At 37.7% G+C, this 19,771-nt stretch overlaps 1 protein-coding gene across 4 annotated transcripts; it reads left to right on the forward strand.

Annotated features, from left to right (window-relative positions):
• The first annotated feature begins 2,636 nt into the window (after positions 1-2,636).
• Positions 2,637-18,614, forward strand: LOC136237421 (uncharacterized). 4 transcript variants are annotated; one of them, XM_066027670.1, is made up of 21 exons: positions 2,637-2,891; positions 5,648-5,884; positions 5,934-6,032; positions 7,792-7,867; positions 7,916-8,036; positions 8,099-8,300; positions 9,377-9,487; positions 9,828-10,075; positions 10,122-10,300; positions 10,354-10,453; positions 10,506-10,651; positions 10,957-11,140; positions 11,195-11,312; positions 11,552-11,643; positions 12,267-12,387; positions 12,434-12,571; positions 12,616-12,852; positions 14,530-14,700; positions 16,025-16,072; positions 16,126-16,178; positions 18,303-18,614. In XM_066027670.1, exons 2-21 carry the CDS (start codon positions 5,659-5,661, stop codon positions 18,558-18,560), a joined length of 2,928 nt encoding a protein of 975 aa, XP_065883742.1. In that variant the 5' UTR covers positions 2,637-2,891; positions 5,648-5,658; the 3' UTR covers positions 18,561-18,614. The 4 variants fall into 4 exon arrangements, with proteins under 4 accessions (XP_065883742.1, XP_065883740.1, XP_065883741.1 ...); XM_066027668.1 differs by having other exon boundaries at positions 2,645-2,891; positions 15,908-16,072; XM_066027669.1 differs by having other exon boundaries at positions 2,645-2,891; positions 7,795-7,867; positions 15,908-16,072.
• Positions 18,615-19,771: the final 1,157 nt, after the last annotated feature.

Consider the following 19,771-nt stretch of genomic DNA (forward strand, 5'->3'; position numbering starts at 1 on the left):
TGTCTTACAAGTTGCCTTTTGGGGGTGCAGAGACACTTAATTGTATGACAAATAGCTGAGTTTCCTGTACCTAATCACAGTAACATCCACTGGAAGAATACTAAAATTTCCTGGGATCAGGAATTCCTGAAAAACCTATAGGAAATTCTGTCCTGTACTGCATATTTCCTGATCCAGGAAATTTTAGTATTCTTCCAGTGATCTCCTCCTTGCTCTCAGCTACTCCTAAACCGGCCAGCTTACAGAGACTATAGCTACTGAGAGTAGTTAAATAGAATTTCAATTGTGGGTTGGAGTAGCTACTCTGTTATGTTTTAGTCGAGCCTAGCTACACTAACAGTAGAAAACGTTACTAGATCACCAGTTACTACAAGAAACTATTCTGAGTATTTAGAATTTGAGTCTAAATTCAAGGCGAAGATTACAATAAAGCTCTATGAAAAGTCCAGGAAAAGTCTTCCATTTGTGTAATTCTCCCATGTAATCCTGTTCAAGTCACTGCCAAACAGCCACTCAACTGATACTGATCAATGTATATAAAGATTGTCATGTGAATGGAATTCAGTGCATGTAAAAGTTGCTCCCTCTGGTATTGTTTTAAGGGCTGTGTGTGACATCTCTGAGGAGGGGTCTTGATTGCTATTGGGGTGAATAATATACACTGATTTTGCTAACCTAAGGTGTTTGAGCTTACGCTGCTTCTTCAGGTCAAGCAAGTACTAGATTTGCAAATTCTACTGTGCAAAAGATAATATTATGATGAACAAATCAGTTGTAGAAAGTTTTGACCTGACAGTCAACACAAATGGATGTAGGAAATTCAACCCACTCCTCTTTCTCATGTTCCAAGTTTGAAGGATAGCACTACAGAAGTTAAAGAGCATAATATATACAAATCGAGAATGTTGGGAACCTTACTGACAGATTTTGTCTTCTGTTGGCCACATTGGATAGTGAACAGTGTAAATGATGACATGTATATTAAAAAGAGCAACTAAGTTGAGGAAAAGTACAAGATGGAACAAGGTTTGTATCTCCCAGCGTACTCTGTGAAGAAACACTAGGTAGCTAAATAAGGCTCTAAGAGATGAACTAAGCAACGAAGAGCAAGTGGCTAAAAAGATATTATAATAAAAATAGGAATAATTGTATCTAAGGGTCTCAGCCTACCTCACAATCCAATCTTTGAAACTATAATAATTTATTGTTATTTGTATATAAATAATTAGGTACTTTAACACTTGCTGTAGTTATGGCGGCGAGTACAGGATATCAGCTGACCTTGAGCTGCATATCTGTCATGTACACTTACCTTGTAATCATACTTTGCAAATGTAAAACTTTGATAATTTCTTCATGCCACCTACACTGCCATACAATTTAGTAGCTACTGACACAGTGAATTGTCTCAACTCCTTTCTTATGAATTCTAAAAGATAGGGAGCAGTCAGGAATTTCCCTCCCAGGGATGCATAGAAGACTCTGTTAGTGGGGGTGGGGGGGGGGAGAGCAAAAAGGTTTAGGATAAAACAGTGCTCATTCCACGAGGAGAAGATTGGAACTCTACATAGTAAAAACAAACTAGTGAACGTCACTACTAAATGTAGTGAACGTCGCTACTAATGTCCACCATAATACTCACTATTTTTGTGTAGCAATGTTCACTACTATGTAGTGAGGGTCACTACAAAAGAGTAGTGAAGGTCACTACAAAAGTAGTGAATGTCACTACACAAAAATAGTGAGTATTGTGGCAGATATCAGTAGTGAAATTCACTAGTTAGTTTTTACTGTGTATACACAAGTTTAATATATTCATTTGCATAACTTTGTTTGGATGAATGAAGGGAATACACTTTCTAAGTGGATATCTTCTGAGAAATGTTTAATTAGTCCTCCTAGGTTTGCATATTTTGATACTATCAAAGCATATAAAAATAAGTTAGCTTAAGATAGAACCTGTTTGGTAATAAAGTGTAAGGTAGTATTACAAAGCTTATTGATGACATTAGAATTGTGACTGCTCTATTAAAGTATCTCAATCTGGAAACTCGCAGATATACTCTAATAAAACAGCCAACTCCAGAGCATAATTTTGAGCATAATAGGCAGCGGCGGAGGAAGTAGTTGATATGAGGGGGGGCTGGGCTGACCCAGACTTATTTCTATAGTTTGGTAAGGTGAGACCAAAAAAAAAAAAAAAAAAAAAAGGTCACAACCAACTGACAAGAGCTTTCCACCTCACCAGCTACCATTTCTAGCTGATAAACTACATAAAAATCCTTACATAGCTCGCTACACACTGACTACTTTATTAGAGTGGCTGCTCTATTAGAGTATCTCGATCTTTATCCCGGTTTTCAGCCCCACTCCAAGAAAGATAATTAGGGGGGGGGGGGGCTTTAGCCCCCTAGCCCCCCCTTTCCGCCGCCTATGATAATAGGCTGTGTTTTTCAGCACTGCTCAAAAGCATAACAGGCTAATATAAGGCACACTAAGTATTTGGGTAGCTAGCTAGTGGCTGCACCAGCGTTGAAACCGGGTCGGGTCATCCGGCAACTTATTCTCAGTCTTATTTACACCAAATACGTGTATAAACATTTTGGCGTTATTTCGACCTATTCGGTGTAAGTATACTGCTAGTAGTCTCCGAGAATATTCGGTGAGTATCTTCCGTGGCTGGTTACGGTTACCGCTGATTCAGTCCCCCGCTGCTCTCTCCCACAATCGATGTGAGTGGGTTTCCTCGCTTCTTTCTATCACCCCCTTTGCCTGTCACTGAGTGCCGGAACGTATCTACCAAGTGACCCACGGTTGTTGAGCGGGTATACACTGCAGCTAGGTACGTGGTAGAGGTACTACTCGTCAGAGTGAAGGTGATTTTTTACTGGGTAAGTATTACTATCGGTACCATGCAAAAGTTGAGTGTTCATGACATAATGTCTCTGAAATTTGTACTTTCGGTGGACACAGCTATATAGCCTGATGCAGGCATAGAAGATATTATATAAGAGCTATAATGAGTGGTGTCAGCATATCGAACAGCATATAATACCTAGGTAGTGCTAACCCTCCTCATATATACACTAGCACACCCATGGATCGTGCCCCAATAAACTTGGAAGTGCATTCATGCATGCTGACCCTGCACGGTTTCTACCAGAGACACATGATAATACACAAATTTTACATCAGCTTCACAGACATAGAAAAAATGTATGCTACATAGCTATTTACACTTTTACCTTTTACTTCCTGAGAGCTTTCCACATTGATAGAATCAAATAGTATTAGCTACAGACATCGTGTACTGTTTTACCATCCATCTAGCAGTCCTAGCCACATTGTAATGCTTATAACTCTCAATGCTTTCTTAACTGATTTCAGAAATTTCCTGTCTGTCCATTTGAAGATAAGTATATATAGCCACGTCCATGCCATGTCATGTCCCTATGTTATGTCATATGTCCCTACATAATTATGTCATGCCATGTCATATATAGCCATTTCCCGCAAGAGGTAGTTAGCAAAATGACAGCAATAATATGATGAAAACTTTGGTCGCATACTTGGGTCGTACACCTACAAAGTAGTGATGCTAAGCAAGTTCATGTTCACCTTGATGACCACCCAGCTAGCCATCAGTTCTGAACCCTATATATAGTGGCTGAATTACAGAGATTGAACAATATCTAAGTGTCTGACAGTGCTAGAACACAATTTGATAAATATTATAGCCAGCTAATCAACCTCAAAGTAATATAAATCTTTGTTTGCACATATACTCAGCCACATGCAGTGCAGCAAGGTTACTGCTAAGTGTATGATTAAAGAACTGGCATACACAATGGTATCCCTCTTTTTAGGTGGAGGAGTGTTATATATTGACATCGTAGATACGTAAAAAATTACCTGAACCATGTGGCATACTCTCAGAGTGTAGGTATCAGGTGTATTGTTATATCTGTATACCTCCGTCCTCAAGTCAACCCCACCTCTAGCTCTTCCCATCCTCTAGCACCTATGCAAATGTTCCTTCTCTGGGGACACCTTGAGCAACTGCTATATACTCTGGTAACCTTGTGAGGCAATCAACACATTGATTGGTGCCCAAAAACTCTATCATATTATGTGCACTTGTCATTGTCATACTCCACCAGACAGTGGGTTGGACATTTGTCACTTACACAATTCCCAGAAAAAGGGCTGAAATTTGTTCCTAGAAGATAGGGAGTTTGTTACAATGCAAATCCTCACCTCTGCTTTACCTGAGACAGTAAGGGTGCAAGATTAATAGGGGAATAAAATGTGAAGGATAATTGGGGCAGTTATGGAAGTACTATATTTTTAGGGGATCCATGGACCTGGGGACCCACAGACCCATGGAGACCCAACTTTTCATGGAATTTTACATACTTTGCAATGTTTCACTAGACACCACTGTTATAGTCACAGTGGTTAATCTCACATGGCCAACCCACTTCTGTCCGTTGCTATTGTTCACACTTCAAAGTGCTTCTGAAAATCACCTCTGTGAACTATGTATTAGTCTGGAATAGTAGCATATACTTGTGCTGCACAAAGAGCACTCTTAGCTATGATATCACCAATTAACTCGCCAGTTAATATTCAGTGCGCATGATAATGGCTTCAGTAAGGCAACTACTGCAAAGTACACCAGTAGCTTGATAAACAGACTTCATGCCATCATGGTAGCACATGAAGGCAACTACCTGTTAGAAACAAGCCCTTGCTAAAGCCACTGAAGGAGTGGTCTATGAGGCACTTAAAATTTCTAGGAATTGTGCAAGGAACCCGTCATGATGACAAAACAGAGAAAGAGTGGTCTAGGCAATTTGAGACTAGCCACTGTGACTTTGCAAAGTATAATATGTAGTACAAGGATAGAATGTATGTAACATTGTGAAGTATGTAAATGTAGGGTCCCTGGGTTCTTGGATCCCTGGTCCCTGGGTGCCTGTTTATACCTACCAGAAAATGCTGTAAATTTATGTTTAATAGCGTGGATTTTTAGTAGCGATGAAATATTTGTGGTCATGGAGTACTGCATGGGAATTATAATGTTAAGTGCATGAATTGTCATATGTTGTGAAATGTGATCATGCTTATAATAGAAGAATCACAAACAATTTATACGATGTGTGCATCCATATTTAATATACTTATAATTTCTATAATTATAGCACCTTAATTTTATTCTACTATATTGTTAACTAGTGCATAAATGAATGCTAAAATTGGAGATTCAGATGTCTAAATAAAAACACTGAATGTCAACAAACACTGGTGAATTAAAAGCACTTAAGATATGTATTGCTAATACTGAATTCTGTCACTATACGTAATTGTTATTGCCCATTAAATTTCATTATCTCTTTACATTGTTCACAGCACATTTTACCAGTATACACCGTACAGTACAGAATTTTGGAGAGAAAGTTTTTGTCAAATTTAGAGGAGTTCGAATCGCCAAAAAATTCTTGTCCAATTTGTAACCAACTATTCAGAAAGAAAGCAGTAGGACACAATTGCAAGCATTAGCAATGCTACAATGGCTATAGTTTATTTACTAGCTGTACCGCTTCTGTTCAAATTATGTTTATCAATTATTATAAAATTAATATAGTGAGTGAGAAAATGAGTTATACATGGACTACATCCGATGACATTGCAGAAGACATCCGTGATGAAGATGTAGAAACACTGGAAAATGATTTTGAAGCACATCTTAGATCAATGCTTCCCAGGGTACCTAGGAGGTCTGCACAAACAGATACTACCATAACATATGACCCTGTAAGTGGTAAAAGACCTGCAAGGCCATCACGTCAGCCAACAAAGCGGCATAGAATCCTAGCTAACAGTAAACAATCATGACGTTAAATGATAAAAATTCATTCATCTTTTTACAGGTAGTGTAAATGAACATGTACAACCAGATGATCTTTATAATGTTCAGAATGATATAGATCTGTCATCTTCATTAGATGTCAACTATGAGGAGCAAACTGGTCAGTACAAAATTGGCATTGCATAATCATGTGAATATAACATTGTGTGTGTGTGTGTGTGTGTGTGTGTGTGTGTGTGTGTGTGTGTGTGTGTGTGTGTGTGTGTGTGTGTGTGTGTGTGTGTGTGTGTGTGTGTGTGTGTGTGTGTGTGTGTGTGTGTGTGTGTGTGTGTGTGTGTGTGTCAGTCAGCATTGTAAGTGGGCCAGATTATCTGGGTCATTTGGGTCACATTTGTCCTGGTCAAGTGGGTCTTATCCATTTCACTGAATATCTGGGTCTGTCCTGGATGAGATCACGTGCGACTATAAGATAACAAGTTCGAATGTATTGGTGGAAATGTAGTTGTAAATGCTCAAGTGTAGCCACACCCACCATTCAAGAATATACTTTGTTGTCTGTGTGGGATATATAGAGCCACGCCCACTTATCAGAATTGTATCGGGTGTTCTCTGTGGGCATGCATGGCATCACCGGATCCGTGTTGCTACTTTAAATGTACTTCTGGAAATTCTTACTTGCTGTAGCTGCATGTAGACTTACGTGGAGCCACACCTACTTGATAATACATAGCTACTCGCTTTTTACACACAATTCTTTCTATAGTGTAAAAAATACAGGGTTAACTAGAACTTGTGGACTTTTAATGAGCTCTTGAGGCATGCCTTTATTTTAGGTCACATGCGAGTCAGATCCAGGTCCCATTCAAATTACTCTTTGGGTCAGTGGGTCAACCAGGTCAACAGTACTGACCCACTTACAACGCTGGTGTATGTATGTATGTATGCATGTATGTATGTATGTATGTACGTACGTATGTATGTATGTATGTATGTATGTATGTATGTATGTATGTATGTATGTATGTATGTATGTATGTATGTATGTATGTATGTATGTATGTATGTATATACATGTGTATACATACATATTATGTAGTATGTACATACTCATGCATACAGAATATAGCCGGTTATCAGTTACTTTTACAATACTTTAAAGGCTGTGTGTATTATTTAATGTATCTGCAAAATCATAAACTCCGTGCATGTATACTGTGTAAATTTCATTGTCAAAATTTCTCCCACTCATTGACCTGTTCCCACCCTTATCTCATTAACAGAAGATTAGCAGCAAAATAAACAAATAAACTCTACAATTAACATAATAATACAGTGCAATACACCAAATAATCACTGTACTTGCAATACATGAGTTATAATTCATATGAGTGTTAGCAACCATATTCTCTATCAAGAGTCACATTCATTTGAGGGCCAGTTGTAGTGAACAAGCTTGCAAGTTATATCTTGCTGATAAATAACGCCCACTGTCCTCATGGGTATGCGACAAAGGCTTCGAGTGTGGAATGTAACAGTGCTCAATATAATGTCTCTTACATGGCTGTCAAAATGACAGACCAACATGCAACAAGATTGGTCATTGGTACATAATAGTATGTATTTTACTATCACAATAGATTTTAAATGCTTATTTTGAGAAGTCATAATGTCAGACCATTTATAATTTGGTCAGTCATTGTAGGCTTTTGGGTCAGAAAATGACAGGTGACAGGCTGTTATTTTGAGCTCTGATGTAAGTGCTCTAGTTGCATGTGTTCTGATTGCAAGTAGAAGCGCTAGGAAATTGCATCCATATGCATGTGTAAATATGTACAGCATCTAGGTGTGCATGTGTATAGTTATCAATGCATGGAGAAATGAACAGTGTATGTGTTATCTATGTACCTGTTACCATTTAGCAGCAGGTATTCCATCTTATGATGAATTACAGGCAATGGTAGATGCATTGGCAAATGAACTAGAAGTTGTTGGAAGGTAAAAATGTTTCCTGAAATGCTCAATATAATCATACCTAATTTTTAGGAATTTGATGCCTAGAGGTGAATGGGGTGAGAGAGTTGAACACGTTGAAGAAAACTGGGAAAGAAGTCGACCTGAACTATTTAAATATGTTACAATGAGTGCCGGACTGCCGACTATTCATGTAAGATGATTGCAAATTGAATATGTATGTGAGTAAATTTACTCTACTATGACTATGCACAGGATTGTATGCATTGTGGAGTTAAGGATGGAGTTATTAGATGTTGGCAATGTGGTCCAGCATATTTATTATGCCCCACTTGTGATGTACAGATTCACACAACCTATGTACTGCATAATTGGGATGTATGGAATGGCCACTTCTTTAAACCTATTCCTCCAAATGATATAATTGATGAAAGAACAAGTCAAGTATTCTCTGCAGGTATGTATACATGCTGAACCTTCCAAATGGGATACAGTACTATAGCACTCTATTGTTGTGGCTAACATGTGATGTATAAAGGAAATTTTATAATTGCATAATTTAATTACGGCAAAACATTGTGTATTATGAAACCATGAGCTATACTTACAATCTAATATGTGAAAAACTTTTGATAGTCAGGACAGCTTCTGATCATGAGACGTCAAAATCAGAACACCTTCAAATAATAATAATTGCACTCCTGATGTGTCTGGCTCCATGCATGATATAAAGGTTACAGTGAAACCCTACATTTAGGATGGACACTATGGAGAAGGCAGAGCAGCTAAATATAACTGGAAAGAGGTTAATTGGTCTTTTGGGATAGATTTACTCTATATATGGACCAAAAATGTGAACCTCAAAACATGCAATATTTTGTATTCAGATGATCCTTTAAGAGTAGTTCTGCTCTATTATATTCTCTGTGAAAGTTTAATAATACAAGCTTAGACATGTACACTGTTATACAAAACACCGCAACTTGTACACAATGTAAACAAAAAACAGCCAAGCTTATTTTGGTGCATTTTTATCCCACAGTGACTGTTGTCTAGTGATTTTACACTTGCACTTGGTTGGTTTTTGCTTTGTAATACTAGATCTGTAGATTTTTTCAACACATCAAATGCACTGCTATAACTATGAACGTGCAAGCTATTTCCATGCATGGTATACCCTGTACCCATGGCAAAATTTCAATTAATGTATAATCAAGTAAACAAATTCATAGCAACTTGGTATGTGTATTCTCAAGGAATTCCACCAAACTCCCATTCAGAAGAAAACGTGAAAAAAATTTAGAGATAGTTGGAGTGTATTCAGTAATGTAATTTTAATGTGTGATCTGTATGCAGGAAAGCAAAAGTAAGGTGCTTTGAAGAGCATGAAAACGATGTTGTCTTTCTTCCTATCAATATACGCATCTTGTGGCACACCATGCAGCTTTCTTGGCTGCATGACACACACTTCCATGTGTGTTGATCCAAGATATGTTGTATGTGGCTTCATTTACCATTTTTGACTACTTGCAGAAAGATTAATTCCTCTAAGTCTTCCAAAAATATGCCCCACTTGTCAGGCTTTTGGGAAAATGGAGAGGTGCAAGAATGGTGAAAAGAAAAGGATAGTTGTGACACTTTCAGGTTTGCTATACTACAAATTGTTTCATTTATGTATGCTTGCAGTGCAAAAGTTTCACGATGAATATCTATATTATACTAAGTGAAAAAGGTTGTGATTCAGCTGGCTATACATTGTTGCTTTAGTGATGTTTTATTTTTTAATCACAGATGCTTCCTTTTGTCTAACTTGTTTGAATAAATGGGTACAGTGAGACAATACCCCCCACAGACCATTAACCTTTACAAAAATAAGTGCATGCATAGCGTATAAAAACAACTGGCTATTTTTTGCACAATGAATAAAAACAAAGCATGAAATACCTTATTATTATAGCATAGTGTGATTTGTGGATGCTTGCAGGAAGGTACGACTTGATGGATGCTACAATTGTATGCAACGAATGTGACACTGAATTTCTGACTGAGTTCAGTCCTTGTGGTGATCTAATTCGGGAGGGTTATTGGCCAGGAGGCACCACTGGAAGATCAAGCTATGTATTTGATCAAGATCTCTTTAGATTCTTTCACTTGTTAAGACTACATAATCCTGGAATTTCATATTCTGGATTTATTAAAACTCTTGAGCAAATGAGTTTGATGAAAGGAAGGGTAAGTTAATGGCTATATAATAACTCATTGATGTCCCTTTCATTAGGCGCCAACAATTAATCCAGTGGTATTTTCGAAAGCTTTTTCTGAATGGAAATACTGCAATTTTGAATTAAAGAAAATGACAAAAACACCATTGTTAGAATGTCCCGCGTGTTACCAAGGACAGCATTCTGTGCATATTGATGGAAATAGAAAATTATACAGATTTAGCAAAGTTCCGAGGTTTGCTATTTATGACTCTAAAATATTATATTTATGTAGTAAATGATACTAAGGGGTACAAGGAAATCATACTATGAGGGGCAGTTCATAGCAAAGAATGAAGCTGTTGACCATCACTTGAATACCATTGGTTATGATGCTGATAATTCATCAGTTAAGCATATAAGCATGTGAGTGCATAACTATATGGTATTGCTTGCTTTAGAATGATAATTTGTGTGGATCTACGCGCTGGAAAGCAGCAAAAACAAAGTCAAAAACAATGGCTAACTTAGATGAGACAGGGCTTAGTGTGGGTGGTTGTAGACACGTTATAGCCCAGAAGGCAGTCAACATGTTTCGAGGAGAAATGTACGTACTGCATACTTATACAATGTATATAGCATGTTTGCAGGAGTGTAAAAGTAATTGAGTTACAATGTACATAATTCAAAATACATGATAAGTATAATTGTCCTATCTTGCAAAGCTGGTCAGTTACAGACCCAAATTAATAACTAAGGGTTTTGTTGTCATAGATTACTGATCATGGCATGAATAGAGACATCCTTCCGTATACATGCAGGTGCCCACTGATATGATAAAGATTGCTCTGTAATAAGATACAGTATATGTACATCAGTTATATTTACTGCATGGGTTATCTTTAAATTTAGCCATGGATACACACACTATCTACATACCAGAATATTTGGTCCATCAGGAGTCCGACACATTTGGGTGGATGTGATTTGTAAGTACTGGCCATGGGCCAGAAATAAACAAAGCCTTTTTGATATGGGTGATATGAAGGCATGCTTACCAGTCATGCATGCAAAAGCTCATTCTTGGCACTGCCAGGTAAATGAAATTTGCTAACTTGTTATTGTTCATATTGTCACTTAATTATGATAGATTTTGTGGGGTGGAAGGTGGCAAGATGGTGCAGCTGGAGGATCTGGTGAGGATATGGAACAACTGTTTTCCTATTTATCAAGATGGGGTTTCCCTACAAAGTATCTTACTGCTGCAAGTTAGTAGTTTGGATAGTGCATACAGGCACAATTTAATGTGTGCACAAATGTAGATTGGTGATTACAGCTGTGCCTTCATTGGTATGTACATGATATGACGAAAGACATAACATGCATATATAGGCATATATACATTTTGTTTCATGGAAGGGCTTAGTGTGGGTAAGAATTCTGTTTAAATTACTTTTTCTCAATATCAAAGATATACTGTAAATTGTAAGCTTTGATTATATTATAGATCGTGAAGACACCATAACAGAAGCTGTAATGTTTTGGAATTCTCTTAAGATAGAGAAAATGCCTCTACAATTGAAAAGAAGATATTTAAAGGTATATAAACAGATGACATGGTTTGCAGTGCTTCCTTTTTTGTAAATTTATAGCAGAATGTGAATATGCTTATATCAAATTTTATGATTTCCCGGTGCACAATTTATAGAGTTTGAGCAATTTGGGTTGGAAGTGTTCGTGTTTATTTTTTATGAAACACTTGCTATAAGACCGTGAAGAAATTCAGTTCATATATGTGCACCTGCGTATTGTAGTCTAATACAAAATAGTTGAGCTGTGGAGAAAGTCTGTGGTGACTGATAACAAACTAGTTATCATTCAACAGAATATTGTGCTGCCATGCGGTAACTTGTACATCATAAGCTTCACAGTACCTGGAAGAATAGGTTAGATGTATACAGTGAAATCCTTACATACTTTCAGCAACATTTATGACTACTTACTGGTTGTCTGAGTGAATATCTAATTCATGTCATAATTCTGTTAAGTGTAACTCAACAATTTCTCACACTATTGGCTAGATTTATTTACAGTATTTTTGGATACAACAAGAAATACAGTGTGTGTACATTTTGGATTCTCTTTGTCATTTTATGTATGTCAATTAGCCTAGTTATTAGTTCGTGTACAATTATTCTTTATAAAATTAACTGTAATTACAGACACAAGAAATGGTAAGAAAGTTGACAGATGAACTGAAAGAAATGCAGCAAGAGTTTACTGAAGAATTAACATCTGATGTCTTGTGTCAATACAAATCCAATATTTGCCAAATTGCACAAGGTATGTATATTGTAAAGCAACAGTATACTTTGTTGTACATACATAGATGAAATATGTGGTAGTGCTTCCTTTGAGTCATTGTCATCTGATGCAAAGTACTACCTCCTGTACAAGCAGACTGAGACATCACACAGCTTGCAGGGATATGTCAACAACACCGATATGCTTGTAAACATAGCTATTGGTAAGTAATGTATGTCTTAAATAGGTATTATACAGTTGTTTCAGAAAGTACAGACCTGTACAAAAAAGCCAGGGAACTTACCCGCTCAGCAGCTCAAAAGCAGCAACAGCTGCTTACAATGGAGCAGCAGTTCAATTTTGGTAGTTTTGAAGAGCGACATGATGTTCTTGCACATGGCAAACAAGAAGTACTTACAACAACTATGAATAAACTGCGAGGCAAGATAGAAATGTTATATTTAACGATTATAAGGAGGCAAGATGGAATCCAAAAGGAATCAAGTATGCATTGTAGATACATATTATATACATGTATGTACATGATATTATTTATTGGAACAGTATAATATTATACTAATAGTATGCTGAGAATTCTTGTAGGTGTTAAGTAAGGTAAAGCCTTAGGTGTGGTTATAAGGTAATTCTGCTGCTATGCATCCTAGTCGGGCACTCTCCCTCACTATTTTATATTATCAACTCTTGATATTATTCCTCACACTAGGATCAATGGTCATCAATTTATCACTAATATAGAGCAAGTTTTTCTGGACATTTTTGAACTATCTAGAAAGGTAGCTGCAGGGTGCTTACCATAGTTTGTCAGCAGTTTATCTAGGCAATCACCGCATATCGGTTTTAGTTTAATAAAACTGCCTTAATCAGCATATAAAGTCAGTTTTACAAATGACAAGGGCAAAGCTAGGGTTGGGCATAGGTGTGCATTTGCCTTACCATCATAATTTCTGGTTGCCTAACTGTTACCAACAAAAAGCCCTATTTCTATCCAAGACTTAATAATACAACATATTTAGTATACTTACCACAGCATATAATTGGTACAGTAAGTCTCAAACAAGTTCTTTGAGTATATCACATTTGCAAATAATCACCATAAAATGACAATCACTTGAAAATTTCCATGACCCCATCTTAGTTGCATGTGTGAGATGCATTTAAAATTGAAAATGGAGCCAAAAGTTTCCATGATGAGTGAGAAATACCATGCAGCTGGTAACTGATATGGATGGTGCTTTGCTTATAGAATGGTGTCAGCACTCATCAGATGGTGTGCTGATTCTAAATTGGTGTGCTTTTGAAAATTGAGTGGTAACAGTGTGTCGATAAGTGTAGAATGCCAAAAAGAGCAATGAAGCCTAGCATGATGGAAGTGGACAAATAACTTGCTACACTCATTTAATGTCAAGGTTTTTTTGTATAATCTGATTATAGTAGTTGTACTATTTTACAACATCTGTAGTGGGTTATAGCATATTTCCTCCGAAATGCAATTCTCACCTTACTTTTGTTCAGAATAATCATCTCATACTTTTGCTTGGAGCACTCCAAAGGCTGTGCTGCTGACCCAGTATGTATAGCACCCTAGCTTACGATTAAGACATGGCCTTTATTTGAATATGGGATTCCATGGCTACATATATTGCTATCCAATGTGTTTAATAGTCGTTTCTTGTGGCAGGTCGATTGATTTTCACGATTTTCTGCTACCATGATCATCATTGGATTGGATATACCTACGCAATGTATAAAGCATAGCTAGTTTAATTATTTGGTAGTTAATTATTTGCATGTAGCATCACTTGTTCAACACTATTGTAGTATAGGTAGCATGTAGATCTTGTGTGCTTACACTTTACATGATTCTTTGTAATGCCTCTCATGAATGGAAGTTTGTTTCAGGAGTAGCATTTATACTCACTCATTCTAGCTACACCCCTGCAGTCTGGTACATGCAGAGCCATTGGAATACTTACATATGCTACAATAAGAAATTTCAGACATCTAGATCTGACAACCTTTTAGCTAGAATTGTGACCCATACAGTAGTGATAACTGACTGAATTATGCATGGTAACTCCTTTGTAGTTGTCTGTCTTTTGTTGTGAAATTTGTGATTGATAATTTATTATGTACCATATGTATATATATGTGTGTGAATAGCTACCAGCAAGCAAAGGACATCACTGCGCAGGGCAATAGCATCTGACAAAAAGAAGATAGCAGAGTACATCATACAGTACAATGCTGTCTTGACAGATTTGGATCTAACGGAAAATTCTCTGTCTAGTGAAGAAGTGATGGAAGGAAAGTTTCCATGGTCTGCTATTACAGGTACATTTATATGTATGAAAGATTTTAGTGTGACATTGATGTTTTATTTGCATGGTGAGCATACAGTAGTAAAATTTTGTTGGTAATGTAATGTAGTAATAATGATATGTTTCACATTATGATATTTTGAGCATCTGCCTCAGGTCCCTGCAGCTTACCCATCTGTCCTCTCACTTGGTCTATGTTTCAATAGCTAGCGACCCCCTGGCTAAGTCTACTCTAAATCCAATGGCTTGCGAATAGGTTATTCAGTATCCCCCGTCTGGGTGAGTGTATACCATTCATGCAGGGCTAGAGGGTGGAGGTATCTCAAGAGAGATGATGGTACAGGAGAAGCATGTGTGTGTGTGTGTGCATGTGTGCATGTGTGTGCGTGTGCATGTGTTCGTGCATACATGATGCCAACTGTTCATGTCTCATGCACTTATTAGGTTCAGGTTGGCATCCCACACTTCAGATATGAGGCATGGTACAGCGCCTGCAGGTTCATAGCCAGGATTTTCCTGCGAATCAGGGTGCCCCTGGGTTGGTCTTGCAAGCCAACAATGGGGCTTACATCATACATACACTCCATGCATTGCATTAAAGATGGACCAAGGAGACTCAGGTCCCTGCTATTGTCTGTAGCCCATCCACCCTTACGCAATCATCTGGCATAAATAGCTGCTTATAATTAGGTTGTTCACCATCCCTTGGCTAGGTGGGTGGGTGCCTCTAATGGTGGGGTAGAAGATCCTGTGAAGAAAATCAAGAAGGTGTGTGTCTACGTGTGTGTGTGTGTGTGTGTGTGTGTGTGTGTGTGTGTGTGTGTGTGTGTGTGTGTGTGTGTGTGTGTGTGTGTGTGTGTGTGTGTGTGTGTGTGTGTGTGTGGGCACCCGAAGCATTTGCTTTCCCAGTGTACACCTTCACCTGTGAGACATGGTACAGCCTCCTGCAGGTTACGATAGTCCTGCTCCAGGAGAGTATGCCTGCATTGACTCATAGCATCTGAGTGGCGCACAGATGCCCCATGCTGGCCACTGCAGGTTTCTAGCCCTGCCCCAGGAGGATTTTCCAGCACAACCCTTGAGTGCCTGAGTGGTGCACAAGTATTGCAGTGTTGCTTTGCTAGGTGGAAATAGAGATGTCTTCTGGAAGCTTTGCTTTGTATGTATGGATGTGTGTGTGTATGTGTGTATTCACTTTATACATATATATTTGCATGTAGGTATGAGGAATAGTATTAGCACTCAACTTCAATTGGAAGTGGTAGATATTTATATGAAGTTGTGCCGTTATAAGGAAGAGGAAAGCCAGCTTGTTCATGAAATGATGTCATTTTTAGCTTACTTCAAAGATGTGGTTTTAACTGGGCTTAATATATCACTTACAGGTATTACGTCAATCTTATTATGATATGCTATTTACATTTTATCTATACTGTAGAAACTAGGGAATTGCTCACCACGGATTCCTCACATGACCATGAACAAGCATCAGTAAGTTGTGTATAAAGTTTTACTATATGAAATTGGTTGCCTACAAAAATAATACCACAATATCACAATTTCAAGTGTCACTATGCACAAAGTACACATTTATGAGTGTATTGAGCTGTGGAAATATTTTTATACATAATTCAATTATTTGTATAGCATCACTGTTGCCCTGGTTTACTGATATATATGTGATCGTCTCTGGGAAAACCAGTCTTATCGCATATCTGTAAAATATTGAGAAATGCTGATTTCAGTATGTAGAGTGATAATTATGTTTAACATCCTACGTTCACTTAGCCCACTACCACTATATGGCATGCATTAGAGCTATGCATAGTATGGGGATAAATGGGGCAGCCCAGGACATGCTAGGTGCTAAAAGCACCTACATCTGCCCTAGTGAGCAAGTTAGCTGCTGTATATATACTGCTATAGCTAGTAATCAGTCACATCAAGCAGCCTGACTACACCATGCCCTGGGTGCCCAAATGTGAAACAATGTATTTGATTGCATCGGGTGAGTGAGGGTGGAAGCCAGTGATTAGTCAGGGGTGGGTGGGTGGGTGACTTTCTGCAACAGCTTCAATCTTAAGACTGACTTCAGTATAAGCAATTCCAACAAAGAAGGTTGTAGCATTATATGTCACTGAATCTTAGAAAATCACCTATATGGGTGCATTTGACACATAAAATATTCAATGATTAGCTAAGTAATAAGCTTCTTGGTACAAATCCACATGTTAATGATATCTAATTAAAAACAGCTAAGCTGTATGCCGGCTTCTTGGGCTGCACGACACACTACCGTGTGTCTTGATATGCCAAATGTGTATTACATATATGACTGATAAATGGTACAGTCTTTCTGCTATTGATGTGATTTTGCAATGATGCAAGCTTGTGCTGGTCCTTAGAAGTTTGGATTGTTTGAACAAAAATGATGCATACACAAAATGTGCCCTTAGGCAGTAACATTAAAAGGCACTGTTTATGCATGTAGCTAAAACCTACACACTGCTGTTTATTCAGCTTATAGAAACTATAAACCTATTGTAAAACCAACTGATCTTCACTTTCTTAGTTGGCAATTCTTAATCTTTCCAACTATACATTATTCTCGGCCGGTCCTCCTGTTGATGGTCAATGACTCCAGACTTGGCTTGTACTCCAATATGTTCGAGACATCACGTTACCACAATGTAACAAATAAACCATTCATCAGGTAAATATACATAAAAAATTCACAGTTGGTGCTAACCTAACACATGTATAACATGACCACCCAAGTTTAGCAGCTGCCGCCTTGTAATATGTCTCAACCGACCACTGAACAGTCACGCCATTTCAACCATGCATCACATGCACAATTGATCACATGATGCAATAGATATGCTCTGCAATGGTTCAGCATTATTGTGATGTGACCCTCAAGAGTAGTACAGAGGAGCGCCAGTGGGCAAGTAGCTACCGGAGAGCTCCAGGGCTGTAAGATTTGGTGATTTTTAATTTAAAAAAAAATCTGCCTCTGAAAGGGGGGTTCATCCGAACCCCCCTGCTATGTCCTTGATCACTACACCGATGTTCCCTTGTCTGTTAACCCTATTTACAGTGGTAAATTGTGTCTTAACAACTTAACAATAGTTAAAGCTATGTACATGTACCAAATTTTCACATGTTTTGCAACAATTCCAGATTATCTACTAAACAAGTAACCAAAAGTGTTGCCATTTTAGATAGTTTTTAATTTGATGTTGGCTGTATCAGGTGAGGGTGATGTAAGTGAGGTGGCAAGGAGGAGGGAGACTGGTCAAAATATTATGAGGAAGGTGTATAGGGATGAACTAAGCCCAAGTATGGGCCATTCAGGGTTCAAATGAAAGGAAACTTACAACCAGTTCACTGACAGTGACATTTATTAAAGTATTGATACAACTTTGTGTTCATGGTGAATAACCAAATCTGCTGTTATGGGTGGTAAGACCAGTTTTCCCAGACCCAGTCACATATTCACATTACCTAGCAAATGTATATTAATTATTTTGTGATTATTTCGTTCTGCATAGGTAATATGCATAAGATTTTAATATGGATATGGTTTAACACAGTATGTCTTGTTATGTTTAGGATGACTCAGCACCCATTGGAAAATATGCAGTTTGCACTACAGATCCCTTATATTTGAGAGGAAAAGCTTCCCTGTTAGAGCAGGGTATTGCACAGTGCAAAGCTGTTCTATGCTATGCTTTAGGAATGTTTGGTGGTACATCACTATCAGAAGTCTATGACTATGAAGCTGAGAATACCATTAATGGTAGAATTGACACATCAGATATTGAGAATGACAGTGATACAGACTATGATGATTACAATGATAATATGTAGTTTTCACATAATATCTAACATGTATATCCTTATGCATGTATACAAGTATTCTAACATTTGTAAAGGGCACACTTAACCATGCACTCTTCCTGCAATATTCCCAGTGGTGGTTTCACTTAACCTGTACCTTCCAGTTTGGCTGCTCATGGAATTCGAGCCAGACATTTTGCACCATCTGTCAGAATAAATATAGCCAGAAACATTTTCAACACCAGGCCTCTATTGGTGGAATTTTCTTCCTGCATACCTGCAAGTATATTTCAGGATGTCGCAGCCTTTCAGTAAATTGATTTTCGTTAGTATTGCTTCTTTGTTTTATGGAGGTGTTATATTTTGCTTTTCTGTATAGTGTACGTAGTTGTATAATATTATTATGCTTATATAGTTACAGTTGTGTAATAGATCTGTGCGTGCGTACTCCAATACAGAATTATAGCGTCCATTGACCAAGTGCATATTTCTAGTTTATAGCATGCAAACTGGAATAGAAAACTCTAGCAGTATACACTTGTGTTTGCTGCTTCTCCAGTGTCAATAATTGATAGCTTCAAATTCAGTAGATTGGAGCAACAATTATAGCTAATTGCTGAATAAGGCCAATGTATTTGGATGTCACTGTGCATCAAATCTAGAAATTAATGTTCAACTATATACAATATAGCTACACTGGAAATTAAACCAACAAGTCTAAGCTAACCAGCACAGAGTAATGGTCAAAATTTCATGGCATATGTACTTGTGTAATAGCACAGGTGACATTATAAGACCACTTTGTATAATATAAAAAATAACAACGTGAAGGTGCATGTACATGGCCATATATCAAGTAGGTCCCAAACACAGCTAGCTATAATATAGGTGTACTTCATGACCTCATTATAGTGACCACGTCAAGTAGGACGTCCCAAACGTAGTTATCATGACCTCATTACCAGTGACCATGTCAAGTAGGTCCCATATAGAGCTAAGGCGTACTTCATGACCTCATTAATAAGACATAGTGACCATGCAATGATCAAGTCTATACATCACCTAAACTTATATAACAGTGTGAGAATAAATTAAAGATGACAAGACTACAGACTAATTGCAATGTCAACATCAAGAACTGCAACTAGTAATGCACTGGCATCTAACATCACATTGAAGATAATATACATGTACAGTGTAGGTAAGCGGCTTCCATGATCTTGTGGATCCACTGAAGGTTA

The sequence above is a fragment of the Dysidea avara genome, chromosome 1 (assembly GCF_963678975.1).
Source record: "Dysidea avara chromosome 1, odDysAvar1.4, whole genome shotgun sequence".
NCBI classification, from domain to species: domain Eukaryota; kingdom Metazoa; phylum Porifera; class Demospongiae; order Dictyoceratida; family Dysideidae; genus Dysidea; species Dysidea avara.

Excerpts from the sequence above, each read along its gene's own strand:
- LOC136237421 (XM_066027668.1), top strand. The coding sequence starts at position 5,659 with ATGAGTTATACATGGACTACATCCGATGACATTGCAGAAGACATCCGT. Across the intron at positions 8,301-9,376 it reads AAGTCAAGTATTCTCTGCAG|AAAGATTAATTCCTCTAAGT; the intron begins GTATGTATACAT and ends GACTACTTGCAG. Across the intron at positions 10,076-10,121 it reads TGAGTTTGATGAAAGGAAGG|GCGCCAACAATTAATCCAGT; the intron begins GTAAGTTAATGG and ends CCCTTTCATTAG.